This window comes from Drosophila santomea, chromosome 3L (assembly GCF_016746245.2).
Source record: "Drosophila santomea strain STO CAGO 1482 chromosome 3L, Prin_Dsan_1.1, whole genome shotgun sequence".
NCBI lineage: Eukaryota > Metazoa > Arthropoda > Insecta > Diptera > Drosophilidae > Drosophila > Drosophila santomea.
This window is the reverse complement of record NC_053018.2, coordinates 768,454-781,713: the sequence shown is the minus strand read 5'-3', so window position 1 is coordinate 781,713 and position 13,260 is coordinate 768,454. Positions and strand designations below refer to the sequence as shown.

At 42.9% G+C, this 13,260-nt stretch overlaps 1 protein-coding gene and 1 non-coding gene across 2 annotated transcripts; one reads left to right on the top strand and one right to left on the bottom strand.

The window, feature by feature from the left end:
- Positions 1 to 254: 254 nt before the first annotated feature.
- Positions 255 to 4,185, bottom strand: LOC120449821 (protein extra-macrochaetae). Its single transcript, XM_039632469.2, has 2 exons — positions 3,069 to 4,185; positions 255 to 1,086 (listed from the first exon to the last, which is right to left on the bottom strand). The coding sequence occupies exons 1-2, from the start codon at positions 3,639 to 3,641 to the stop codon at positions 1,051 to 1,053; spliced, it is 609 nt and encodes a 202-aa protein (XP_039488403.1). The 5' UTR covers positions 3,642 to 4,185; the 3' UTR covers positions 255 to 1,050.
- A 5,674-nt stretch (positions 4,186 to 9,859) lies between these two features.
- Positions 9,860 to 9,931, top strand: Trnam-cau. Its single transcript has one exon. It is a non-coding gene; the product is annotated as a tRNA-Met (tRNA).
- Positions 9,932 to 13,260: the final 3,329 nt, after the last annotated feature.

Below are 13,260 nucleotides of genomic sequence, written 5' to 3'. Positions count from 1 at the left end.
TCGAAATGAGAACAAAAATGTGTAATTTCGATTGCGGATCATAATTAAAATCGCATTAATTATGCTAAAAAAACACTTTGTACAAAGTATGCTACAGATCACAGAACATATATTAATATATATTTATAGGTTTTAGTGTATATCTGGTAATAATTATTATGCATTATACGTTATTTCGATTAAAAAAAGAGGAAAACGATCCAAGGGACTCGGAAAAACTACAAAATGAGGTGTGTGTGTTTTCTGTGTGAGTGGTGTGAGTGAAAATTAGTGCCTGGAAATGAACATTCTCAAAACTTAAACACTAAACGTACTCTCTCGATATAAATTAATGAATTTGAATGTGTGTGCTGCTGAGTTGGTTGTTCTTGTTATTTATTGGCTGTGGCTAATCAATAATAGGAAAACTCTTCATTGATTAAAATTAATAGGAAAGTCATTTGGATTGAAATCATATCATAATCGCAATGCAGAAAACGATGACTCAACGTAATTCCAGTTTGATGCCTGTGCATTTTTATTAAATTCTTTTTATTGCTGATCTCTGTTGTTTGCTTTGCATTAGTAACATTTTTTCTTGCGTTGTTTAAACCAAAACAAAACTAAAATTAGGAAAACAAAAATATATGCTTCAGTGTAATTTCAAGCGTTAAAGGAAAAATTAAATTGTTTAAAGCTTTGCCAAGTTTTCTTCCGTTCATTCTTAAGCGCCATCCTAGTTGTAATGTTTAATTGATAATCATAATGTTTACTTGCTTACGCTGCTCTAATGCTAGGTTTTGTGTTGTGTTCTTGTTAATAAATGTTTAAACTAAACTCTGTCGAGCCAAAAGCGAGGTCTCGTTTCCCCGGGTTTTCCTTTCCCCGGGAAAAGGAGCGTTGTAGAGATGCGCCTGGGCTGTGGTTTTCTTGAGAGTTTCACACGATATCTTATGCGGAGATCTTCACACGAAGGTTGCGAGTGGAGTTTTGACTGTATTTACTTTCATTATGCATTTAGTTAATAAGTTTATAGGTTCCGTGGGTTTTCCCCGCTGGGCGTTTCCACGCTTACGACTGTCTGCTGTCTTTCTCCGCATTCAGTGGCTAAAAAGAGAGAAGCGGGAATATTCAAATTAGTATTTTATTAATGTGCGATTGAAATGCAGTAATTTGTTTATAAGCTATGTATGATTTCGCCATTCTATGTTATCAATTAGTTGCCTGTTCCACTGATTGTTTTTTGCGCTTGGGACACTCGATGAGAAGCTGATGTCGATGAGTGGAGGGGGATGAGGCAATAAAGAGGCGCCAAGAAAATCAAACGAGCTGTCACTGAGCTTTTGTTTTTGTGTTTTGCACTTATTTGCGTTCTTTGGCACTGGGAAAAATGATTTGCCTGTTCTTGGTGCACTTGAAGATACAGCATATTTTAGAACACCATCAGCTGAACGAATAGCAGAAGTACAAAATAAGCAGTTCAAAATAAGCAAACATAGAAATCACGCAGTTTTTCCCCCAGTGTCTTGCGCTCTCTCTGCTCCTCCGTCTTCTGCTCTCTTACTGCGAGGGGGCGGTTGTGGAGGGGGGCAGGATCCGTGGGGGGAACACAATGTAGAAAGCGACCGACTGGCGACTGGCGCACAGCTGCGCGAAAAAAAATCGAAAAAGCAACAGCAAAAACAACTGAAAACAACCCACAGAGAGAACATTTTGAACACGTGCATTTCTTTTTACAGTTTTCTGAGTGCCCCCATGTGTTCTTCTGTGTATGTGTGTGTGTGTGCGTGTTTTCGAAAGAATTCTCGGATTGTAGTGCTGTTGTTGTTGCGGCGGTGACACATCATACAAACACAAAAAATATATATGTTTGTGGGTTGCAGATGTTTTGCAACAAACACACACGAATTACGCACCAAAAATGAGAAAAAACAGACCTACGCAAAGCAAACTGAGTTCAAAACCCACTGTAACATTAATCAAAAATTTAAAAAGAGGCTCATTGGAAGAAACGAAGAGGCAAATATCTGAATTTCGGAGAAGGGTTTCCACCTTCACAATTAATCAACAATCAGCGATCGAAAATTACTAACACTTGCCGGGCCACCCAGTCAAACATATGTTTAAAAAATCCATTGAAAAAAGCTTTTTTGAACCTGTTTCTACGTAGGTCTCAAACGAATTTTTTCGCCAGCATCATTAATAACCAAAAATCCGAAAACGCAGAAGAAGAAGAAGCGGAGCTGAGCGCTAATGAAGTAAGCCAAAAAATAAACCCAAATGAAATAAAATACGAAGACTGATGATTCCCCAATTTCAAATTCCGTTTTCAAGCTCGCAAGTGCGTGTGCATGTGTGTGTGCTGATGTGTGTGTGAAATAAATTTAAGTATCTGCAGGTGTTCATTTAAAACATCACAACAACAGAAAAAGGCCGCGAGAAAAAATTAACAGCTACGTATAGGCAACACACAAAAGAAAGAAACGATGGCGACAACAACCGCAACCCATACAATCGCACAGAGACGGCGGTCTGTGAAATGACTACATATAAAACCGAAATGAAATTTTCGGGCGAAGAAGGCCGTGATGTGATATGTATTGTTGTCGAGAAAGCCCAGTAAAGAAATTTCCCAAGACTCGCCGAGACTCGTCGTCCTTACGAAAAAAAAGAAAGAAAATAAATGAAACCCCTCTCACGCAAACATTCGACAATCGCCTTATGAATGAGGTCACTCGCACAACAAAAACAAGTAAAGCCAAACACTCAATTGTCTCCTATATTTGCAATGCAAATGTCAAACAGCTGCGGTCAAAATAATGGCACTCAAATCGGTGGGATATGGTTTCCTTTATCTTCACTTCTGGAATTTATCGCTGTACTGTCTGGAGTTAAAACTTTTCAAGTCAGATACTTCTTGGAACACCGTTCCTATAACTATTTAAGCAGCTAAAGGTTTAACCATGCTATTTTATTTAATTCCTACCCTAACCATATATTTTATCTTATTATTTCAACCTCAGCTGTGCTCATCTGCCCACTTCCTATTCGGCTATTTCACTACCTTAGCAATTCGTTTGTTAACTCACCGTTGCTAAACTGTTGGACAGTTGCTGCTGTGATTGCAGTTGCTGCTGCTGCAGTTGCAGTTGCAGTTGCTGTGGCTGCTGCTGCTGCTGTTGCGGATGGGCGTGCGCCACAAGAGTGTTGGGCGTTTGGCGATCGGTGAGCGGGAGACGGGCGGCGGGACTAGAGACTTTTGCCGGCTGTTCGGCGTTCAGGCGCTGGGCGAGGACATCTGAATCGAATTCCGTTTCCGCCTCGGCATCCGCATCCTCCATGTCGCTGTCCTCGTCCTCGTGGAGTCCGTTCACCGCCGTCAGAGCGGCTGCCGCATCGAAGTTGCCCATCTCGGGGTGCGTTTCCAGCTCGGTCTGCAGGTCGCAGATGTAGTCGATGACGTGCTGGATGATCTCCAGCTTGGTGAGCTTCCTGTTCTTGGGCATGAAGGGAACTAGGTCCTTCAGCTTGGACAGATACATCTTCATCTCGGCGTTCTCCCCATCGCCGCGGTGCGTGGGGTGGCGCTGGATGCGCCCGCTGGCGTTCAAGGCCGGCATTCCGGAGGCACCTGTCTGGCAAACGGCCGTCAGGGACTTCATTCTGGAGATGATTGCTTTACGCTCCTTGAGTAGAATCTTGGCGGTTGTTACACGGTCGTACCGGATTACTTTGCGAGGTTCAGTTAAAGATTGCTCTTGACTTGCTTTTCAATTCAATTCGATTTGATTTGATTTTGGTTTCTCTGCGAGTTGGCAAGTTGGCTTTGTGCGCTCACTTCACTTAGTTATTTTCACTCTGTCGATGTTCGAAACGAAACACTTTAATCCAGCGTGTTTTCTGCGTTTGCGTTCTCGATTTCTATATCTTTTGCTGCGAGCGGTCGGCACACGAATGAGTGTCGCTCGCTCAGAGCGCCCGCTTTTATACCCCCGAACGGGCATATGCGGTCGGAGGCGGAGTCTTCGCTCTCGGGTTCGCTCGGCTGGAGAGAGATAGGTGGTTGGAGAGTACGAGCATGGAGACTGGGGAAACTACCTCTTGGAAGCGCACCATGTGGAAGTTGGACCACAGCTTGAAACCGGAATTTGGGAGAGTTCCCAAGAGGGCTGTTGTGGAGAGGTCTGGTTAAGTGGACAGGAACCTGGAATTAAGGGGAAGTCATTCGTGTTTGGTCTTCAGTTTCATTTCAAATCCACAATGAGAATATAGTGAGAATTTAAAGCGAAGATCTTGAGAGGGGAAGCTGTGTAAATGCAAAAATTCACCAAGGATGGATCGATGTGCAGCCTATAAATTAATGAGAAAGGGGTTCGATTTTTCGGGCATCAACATGAAAAAATTACTTTAAAAGAGGAGAATAGCTTATCATTTTCAACATGTATGTAGATAAGGAAGAGTACGATGATTGAGGAAAGAGCCAATTTGGTTCGTACTACCTCGGATATTTATGACTATATAATGATATAATGACTATCTACATAATATAACATAATATAACACTATGAATGAAACCATTCGGTTACTTTCAGTTCTCGACCAAATTTCCAACAAGTTCTACAGTCTGTCTGCCCCAACATCCACCAAATTGAGTTCTACTCGAGATATTAAAAGGAAACTCTACCTCACCACAACATCCAATCCACAAGATACAACCCAAATTCCACACTTTGTAGACACTTTTCAAAGTACTACCATTTCCCCTGAATCCACCACGATCCACAAATACTCACCTTTGTAGACCCGGCTTAACAAATTCCTCTCCAAAACTCTCCAAATAAATCTGAACACTCTCCACCAGATGCAAAATGCTCGGGTTTTAGAAAAGGGGAAATGGATTTGTAATTGGTCGGCTGCTTTTCTCAGCTGAAAATGAGAAAACACGAACAGTTCTCGCTCAATAATTTTCCCTCTCACGACTGCAATGTTTGTTTTTCTATTTTTCTCATGTTTTGTGAATGAGCATGAAAATGAATGAAAAGTGTTTTGTGGGATAAGGAGGTTCCACAATCAACACGAAAAGGCGAAAAAGACAATGCGAGTGGTTCAACAAGGGCTTGATTAATTACAGAATGAATATTTAATATATTCATGGGTAATTTAGTTTTTAACCGCTGTGGAATGGTAACAATTTAAACTCATTGCAAAGTAAAGGGAAATATGAGTATGCATAATGGATTATAATGAGCTTGTATCCTCATCATTGTCTTATTTATTAAAAATTACTATTCGAATAAGCTGATAGCTTCAATCTTGAGAAAGAAAACGATTAAACGGTAGTCTTTCAATTTGTCATATTAATTCCGAAGAAAGATGAGCGTTATACGCCTCCGTTCAATGGAAAACTAGTTGTTATCAGTGGATTAACCAAATTCCTATTAACGAGTTTTCAAACGGCTAAATCGAAATGCACGGCTTATCCGAATCTTATCTTAATTTGGGTCCAAGACATCTTGAACACTCATAAGAGTTCGAGGCGCCTCGACTTTTCTCCCACTCCTTCGCTTCGCATAAGTTGCAGGGTTTCTGGGCAAGAAATCCACGATCGTATTACACACACATGATAGGCCGACGACGATCCATTGAGGAAATTGTGGAAATTTTCATTGAAAATGAGCGGGCGCGTCGTTGTTTGTGAAAAACGACACGTCTCTCTGGTTATCGTCTGTGTTAGAAATGGTTTTGAATTGGTTCGCTATGGCTGAATGGGAGACAGACTGGCTGAAAAAAGCTTATGTTTATTGCTCTTCGGCTTTCGTGCCTTTAATTACTACGGTCTATTTGCAAGTTTCCGTGGAAACGCAGTTCAGGAATGTCCCGAGATCATACATGTGTTCCTGGAAATCGGGGAACAAGGTGTTGCATGAAATACAGCAGAAATCCATGTTCCATGTCGAAAAACTAGACTCAAAATAACTAAAAAATGCTGGCAAAAACCAGCGACACAGTTCAAATTTCCCAAGGGAACGGAAGGCTAAAAAATACCGATCATAATTTTATGACTGCAGCGGCAACGACGTCTCAAGATGATTTCACGTCTTCCTCGCCAGATTTCAGGAGACTGGAACTGAAACGGAGCTTACTTTACGACTCGCGAGTGTTTCGCCTGAATGACAAATGAGCAGCGCCGCCGAAGAACCAACAACAGGTTAAAAGCAGCAGAAATCTGAAGAAAAAAAGAAAAACCAGAAAAGCACCTCTTGAAATACAGAATTAATACATTTTAGTTCACTTGCAAAAATTATAATTTTATATTATTCCTTTTGAGATATTCAAACACATTCATTTTCTGAAAACGTTTGGATTTATTCAAAGCATCATTATAATCTTAATATGTAAGCATAATATTTAAAGTGTATTTAAATTCAAAGGCAAGAGGGCCGCTATTTGCAAGCCATAGAAACTTGTGGAGGATGCGATGAAGATGAGGATCACATGTCAATCAGCGGGCGGGCACTTGCGGTGGAGCAACTGGTTGTTTTTACTTTTTTTTTTTGTTGAGGATGGGGTATTCATATGTGTATAATATATTGGTATAGGGAATCGGGGATAAGGGATGAGGGGATCCCGAAGTATCCCAGAGATGGCGTTGCAGATATGCAGCCGCATGCCGCGCCGCGTGCATTGCATGTTGAAATCCAATACCCGTCACTCAGTCCCGCTCTTTGAGCCCCAATCACCAATCTCCAATACGATCCGATCCGATCCCCATTGAAATCCCAGTCCCAGCCGAACTGATTCCATTCCAATCTCAGCTGAGCTGAGGACATCTAGTTGCCATTAAAGGGGTGCTCTGCCCTGTCACTCTCCGGTGACATCCCATTAATGACTTCGCCTTGGAATTCGGAACCGATTTCGTTTCGCTGCACCGATAAAAATTTTAACACTTCTCCTAGCAATTGCAAAGTATTATAAAAAGAAATGCAGCATTTTATACTCAAATATACAATACTGCTGTACTATACTTTATAATTACTATAAATGAAATATTTTTCACTACACCATTAAATCCAAATCTTGGGCAGCATTTTGAGAACCAATCCCTTTTTACAGTGTCGTTTATATATAAACATATTTTGCATATGGCCAGCGATGATGATTGGCGGCGATTGGTGATCCAAGATCAGAGATCCCACTTGCAGTCGAGGCTTCTTGGCTTGGGCTTTTTTTGCTTTAGCCGCATCCGGCCTGTGTCCATGGTTTTTTTCAGGTTTGTTTAACTTGTTGTTGTCCGTATGGTAACTGAATACTAAGTTCGTAGCAAAAAAAGTTTCATTGAGGCGTCGATGATCGCTGAGCTTTTGTTTACTCACTCACTCACTTCACTCGCCCCTTTTTCCCTTTTCCCTTTCTCCGGGCGAAACAATAAACTCAATTGCGTGGGAATGGGAACTGAAACAGAAATGCTTTTTTTTGTTTACGCATGCCCATAATCGCCGAGCTCAGCTGGATTCCAGACTCATAATGGGCCGATTGATTCGCGTTTGGGTACGCAGATCATGGGACTAATTCGCGCACTTAAAACATACAAAATGTTTCTAATTTCTGTTATTGTTCTAATATTAAAATAACTAAAAGTCAAGCATTCTAGTCAAAGAGAAAAATATGCAGCAGGCAACAAAAGAGCGGTAAATTATGCTACCCGATGGAAGCCAAATAGAAGTCGACACATTGAAACCGAACTATTCGAGGATAAAACAAACTCAAAACATGGCTTCAAGAGGAAAAGCAAACTTAACCCAAACTCAAACCCCAATCGAACTGCTGAGTAGCTGCACTGAAACAAATTCTGAATTTAAATTCTTAAAGTTCCATAAATAACTTTACATATATTGTAGTCCTTGGAGCTCAAAAGTTTTGTTTCACAAATAAATATTTTAGTTAAGTATATATATTTGAATCTATAAAGCACAATTATCTTATTTTTCTGAGTGTGTTTCGCCAAAAGTGAAACAGCAGTGAAAACGGCGGCAGAAGGCAAATGAACTGCTGTCAAAATAACCCCAGCCCGTTGTTAGGGTAAAAAGGACACTCGGCGACAAAAGGCGCACAAAGGACATATCGATGGAAGCCAAAGTGGGAATGCGAATGGGTATCGTGCAGCCGGCGTTTCGATAGTGCGAGCAACAGAGACGAGGAATCGTCTGAGAAAAAGAGAGAGAGGGATAGTGTGTCAACCAGGTGAACTGATCAGATGCGATTAGGGATTATTATGCTATTACGCAGGATACGATTAACAATGCCCCTCGGCCAGCAGGCCAACAACAACTGCGCCGCACGCCGCCACATATGCTGCAACATATTCCGTTCCCTCGGATCCGGAAAATATATCCCCGTACTCGGTTAGGCAAATGTGCGCTGTATTTTTTGCTACCCTAATTGACTGGAAAAACGGCAGTTGGAGGGCAGTTGTGCAATGCATCGCATCTGCAGGATAACTGCGCTCCTATACCAAAAACCCGACGGCTGCCTTTATTTGAACTGCATTCTACCCATCCGACACACCGGGCTTTTTTCACTTTCCCCGTGTTAATTGCGAGCAGCTGAGGGGAGTGGGAATTACGAGTAAATATGGCATTAAATATGGATCACACTTTCGAGTAATGTGTGGTTGGTGAGAGGATGATCAGATTCGGAAGTTCCTAGATTTTAAATAGGCTTATTTGCAGTAGTGCGAATTAATGGTAATAAAATGAAACTATGATAAGAGATATTATTCAATAATAATAAACTTCTGTTGTTTTTGGACTGCCTTATTGGCATATTTACATCTCAGAAAAGTAACAATTTCGGCCAACTCGATATGTTGTTCTGGCACCATCTTAAGGAAATACTTATCAGCATAATGAAACACATTTATAGTTGCGTTAGGAGCTCAACTTGCGCTTACAGAAACGATCCTATCTGGGTGGAGTTATCCTCATTAGTCGGGCGACAGAGGTGGTCGAGTTCGGATCCGTCTAGACGGTAATAATGGCCACGGGCATTAGAGGCTTGCCAAAAGTGAGACATTTGGCTGCTGCAACTTCATTTGGGACTGGAACCAGGTAGTCGGCCGGTAGTGCAGCAGCAGCCGCCTCTTGGCACAAATATTATGGCCACAATCCGCTCTTCTGGTCGACAACACAACACCATTTCCCACTCCCCTTGTCCTTTTTTTCGCACAAATCGCAGCAGGTGGTCAAAACCCACGGATTCTGGTGTGTGTTTTTGGTTTTTGTTTCGGCCTCGTCAATTTGTCGCCAGTTGCTAATTGCTTACATTTTCCGCCAGGCAGCCCCTTGCTGCCGTTGTTTTTACTTTCAAGCCACGAGATGATCGAGCCAAGCCAGGAAGGCCACTTGCCCACTTGGCCACTTGTCATATCTGGGATGATGGATGGGAACGAAGAGCCGGTGTCGTGCGGTGGCAAATGGCTTCTTGAGCCGCTTAAGTCCACAAAAGAGCCCAAAAGTGGCTTCCTCCCGATGATTTCGTCGCGATAGCCCACTCGAAAAGGGGCTAAGCTGACGTCTCAACTGAAAGTAATCACTCCTCAAAGGGAGTCGTTCATCCTGGCTACCCCGAGTCCCCTGATAAAGTATTTTGTACCTTTAAATTAAATAACTCATTTACCTAAATTAATCAGATGCTTAATTAAATGGATGTGCTCCATAGTGATTCAGTATGGCAAACTAGCTGAACTAAACAGAGGTTTTACATGAGTTGTAGGAAGCATTGTTTAATAGAGGTATACCAATTTACCTTTTAAACAAATGCAAATTTAAAGTGCACTAATTTCTCGTTGTTGCACAGTGAACTTGGCACAGCATTTCATGCAAGCAGAGTGGCGCAGTGGAAGCGTGCTGGGCCCATAACCCAGAGGTCCGAGGATCGAAACCTTGCTCTGCTATGTGCTTAGGTGTTTTCTTTTTTGGGAAATAAGTTATTAATGTATTAGCCAAAAATATGTCATATATAAGTAATAAACTAAAAGGGTTATGCGTTGAATCTTCATTGTTTTTAGCAATGCTGCAAGAAACTGAAATCCTAAACAGTTTACTTTGTACTTTGAGTTGAATTTCGATGGCAACATTTTCCCATGAAAGTACCATGTCCGGCGAAAAGCTGGGGAAATCTCAGATGCCCACATAAATCTTTCGGCCATCCATGCGGGTTCGAGTTCTGAGATTTCAGTTCTGAATTCCAGTTCGGGCTCGGGGTTCTCCTTCTTAATCAGCTGCACAGTTTCCGATGCCAAAATGTGAGGAGCAGATATCACACAGCTGCTCGGGGCATTCCACGCACATGTCCACGATCCGAATGAGATTTCCTCCGATTCTGGGGTTAAATCGTGGAGAAGGCGGTGGCCATGTGCTGCTCTTCAGTTTGTCGACGGCGGCGGCTGCATGCCATAAAAATGATGAGGCGAACTGGTTGCCAGCCGTCGATGGAAGTCGCAGATTGGTTCCCCCTCCAGAAGATGCTGATAGCTGCCAAATGTTGGGATAAGTCCGCTAAATAAATAATTCACATTTATGAAACATCAAACATCTCACGAGAAGCGAAATGAATATTACTTTGTACAAAAAGCAAATTAAGCTCTCTATAAAGATTAGTTAATAAACTAATGGTACAGTGATAAAAAGGGAGAATATGCAGTAGCCAAAGTTCCTTCAGTTAAAATAAATAATATATAATCACCCTTTTTAGCCCAAGTAAAGTATTCCCGCTCCACGACCCTCAGAATCTGGCATATGTGCCATGGAAGTAGCCAAGCTGGCATTTCTGATGCCAGAGTGCCGGCTGCATGTGTGATCGTGGATTGGGAATCGGGAATCGGAAATCGGGGCGAGGAAAGCGCACACATGTGACGTGGACAGCTGGGAGGATGAGGATGTGGATGCGATGGAAGGGCCTTGCCGAGGGGGTTGGGCGGCGAGGTAGGGAGGGTGAAAGGCAGGCAGAAACAAAGGCTGAAGCAAACCGAAACGTCCTTGCCCCGCAGCAGGAAGCTACATATGCGCAATCATAAAAACTTGAACGATCGGATCGACACGTGTGCAGAATTTCCGCGCGCTCGCCGGTACAAGGCGAACAAAAATCGCCAAGGAAAATGTCCGTGGAAATGTATCGCATATGTTGAATGGATGCAGAGCATTCCCAGACTGCGATATCGATAGACTGCCAATGGCAGAGCAAATCCCCTAGGCAGCTGCTCCAGGCTGTCCACCAAAAACGGTAGCCGTGCAACTTTCTATGCCCATGCAATCAAATCGCAAAACGCACCGCAAACGAGGGAAGCTGTGAGTTTGTGACTCTAGGAGGCTGTGAGGCCAGCCAGGCTGGTGAGAAGTAGGGAAGCTGGCAGACTGGGAAGCTGGCAACTTGAGTATGAGCCACTGCAGCCAAGCAGCTGCCAATGCCGATGGACGGACTTGCTGCCTGACTTTCATTAGCATTTCTAACGGCCAACGCAGCTGGCAAAGACGAACTCCACTCCGCACAGCCAAACAAACAGATGCTGCCGGCCACCGAGGCTAGGAGTAAGTAGCCTCTGGACGTTGGACTCGAACTGGATCGATCCGAGACGACATCGTCATCTGGATGGTGGACGGGGCAAGGTGAAATGTATCCAGGTGCACTCGAGAAAACTGTGTGATTGATTAGGTATATTCAGGCAGGGAAGTAAAGAGGGGACTATTGCAGACATAAATTGTTGAAATTATAGTTTATATAGAGGGGTTACATATCCAAAAGTATGCAATAAAAGTGGCTAAATCCATGGACTTTCAGCGATTTTAAGACCATTACGATTTTATCAGGTTGAAGTGAGTATCAGGAATATTTCCCCCAGGTATTTCGCGCAGTGTATGTACAACAGCTGTACGTAGACTGCATTTGCGTTGGAAATATTTTTAATTGCTATTGGAATTTTTCCATGTGCGCCTCGTGGACATCTTTCATTCGCTTGCGGATTTCGGACTGCGGATAGCGGATTCGTGTGGGTTGTCAGTTGCAAGTGGCCAGTTGGCGAACTGTATCGCAGCAGTTGGTCTGCAACAGTTGCAGTTGCATTTGCAGCTTGCAGCCGCAGCATTTGCTGCGTGACAATTGTACGGTTGGTATTGAATTCAATTAAAGCCGCTGGCCAAAAGCAAGAGCTGCAGCCGCTGACCGTTTGACATAATAACTGGCCACATTAGCAGCAATTGGCAGTGGTCAATTAACTTTTTTCTGCACGTTTTCGCTCTCCTTTCCCCATTTTCCCCGTTTTTCGCCACGCTTGTCGCGCTTTTCCTTATTTGCAACATTCATTGACACCTGCGATTGTGGAGTTGCAGGTTGCTGGTGTTGCTAGTGCTGCAAGTGCTGCTGTCGTGTTCATGTTGTTGATTGGCAATCAATTTGTTGGCCGTTTTTATGATTCGCAGTGCGTCAATGTCAACTAACTGTTTTTCTGCCGCTCTCTGGCAGTTGGTAATTTATTATGTTGTTGCAGTTGCAATTAACACGGCAGCAACATGCTGCGTTTACCACAACAATGAGCAAAAGCCAATGTTGCATGTGGGAGTTGCAGTAGCAGTTGCAGTCGCTTTTGCGATGTTGCTGCTGTCGATTTGCGGCGCGTGTTGCAAACGTGAAGCCAGCAGTCTGCCAGTCTAACAGTCTAACAGTCTAGCAGTCTACCAGTTTTCAAGTCAGCCGAACCCAGACATATGGCCGAGATAAGCGGCATAATTATGCAAATTTGTTATAACAATCAGCGGCACCACAGCAACAACAAATGCAATGCCAAGACGACGGCCACATTTTATGGGCAGCGTTAAACGCCGTCAACAGCTTTTGCCATTGCAATTGCCATTTATGGGGCGTTAGAATCTAAGTTAGTACATAATCACTGGTGATAGTTTTTATTCATTTGCCGATATCTAATACCAGTCAGCTCAAGACTTGGCTCTCGGCTCTCGTATCAATGAGTTCCCTTAGGATGCAAACAAAGCCTTCATAAATCGCCTTTAGCCAGACCACAATAAACTTGAAACCTACGTTTGGAAATTTGAATACAAACATTGACAATTGACAGAGTCCGTCGATGACATTGGGTAGCAACAAATCAATTGCAGCAGCAGCAACATTCTCGTGCATATGGCAGCACACACTTGAAAAAATGTTTTATTCCCAAAGAATAACTCACACATTAAAGTCCCTTCATAATACTCTTTATAACTTTATAAGCAT

Excerpts from the sequence above, each read along its gene's own strand:
- LOC120449821 (XM_039632469.2), bottom strand. The coding sequence starts at position 3,641 with ATGAAGTCCCTGACGGCCGTTTGCCAGACAGGTGCCTCCGGAATGCCG. Across the intron at positions 1,087-3,068 it reads TGTCCAACAGTTTAGCAACG|CCACTGAATGCGGAGAAAGA; the intron begins GTGAGTTAACAA and ends CTCTCTTTTTAG.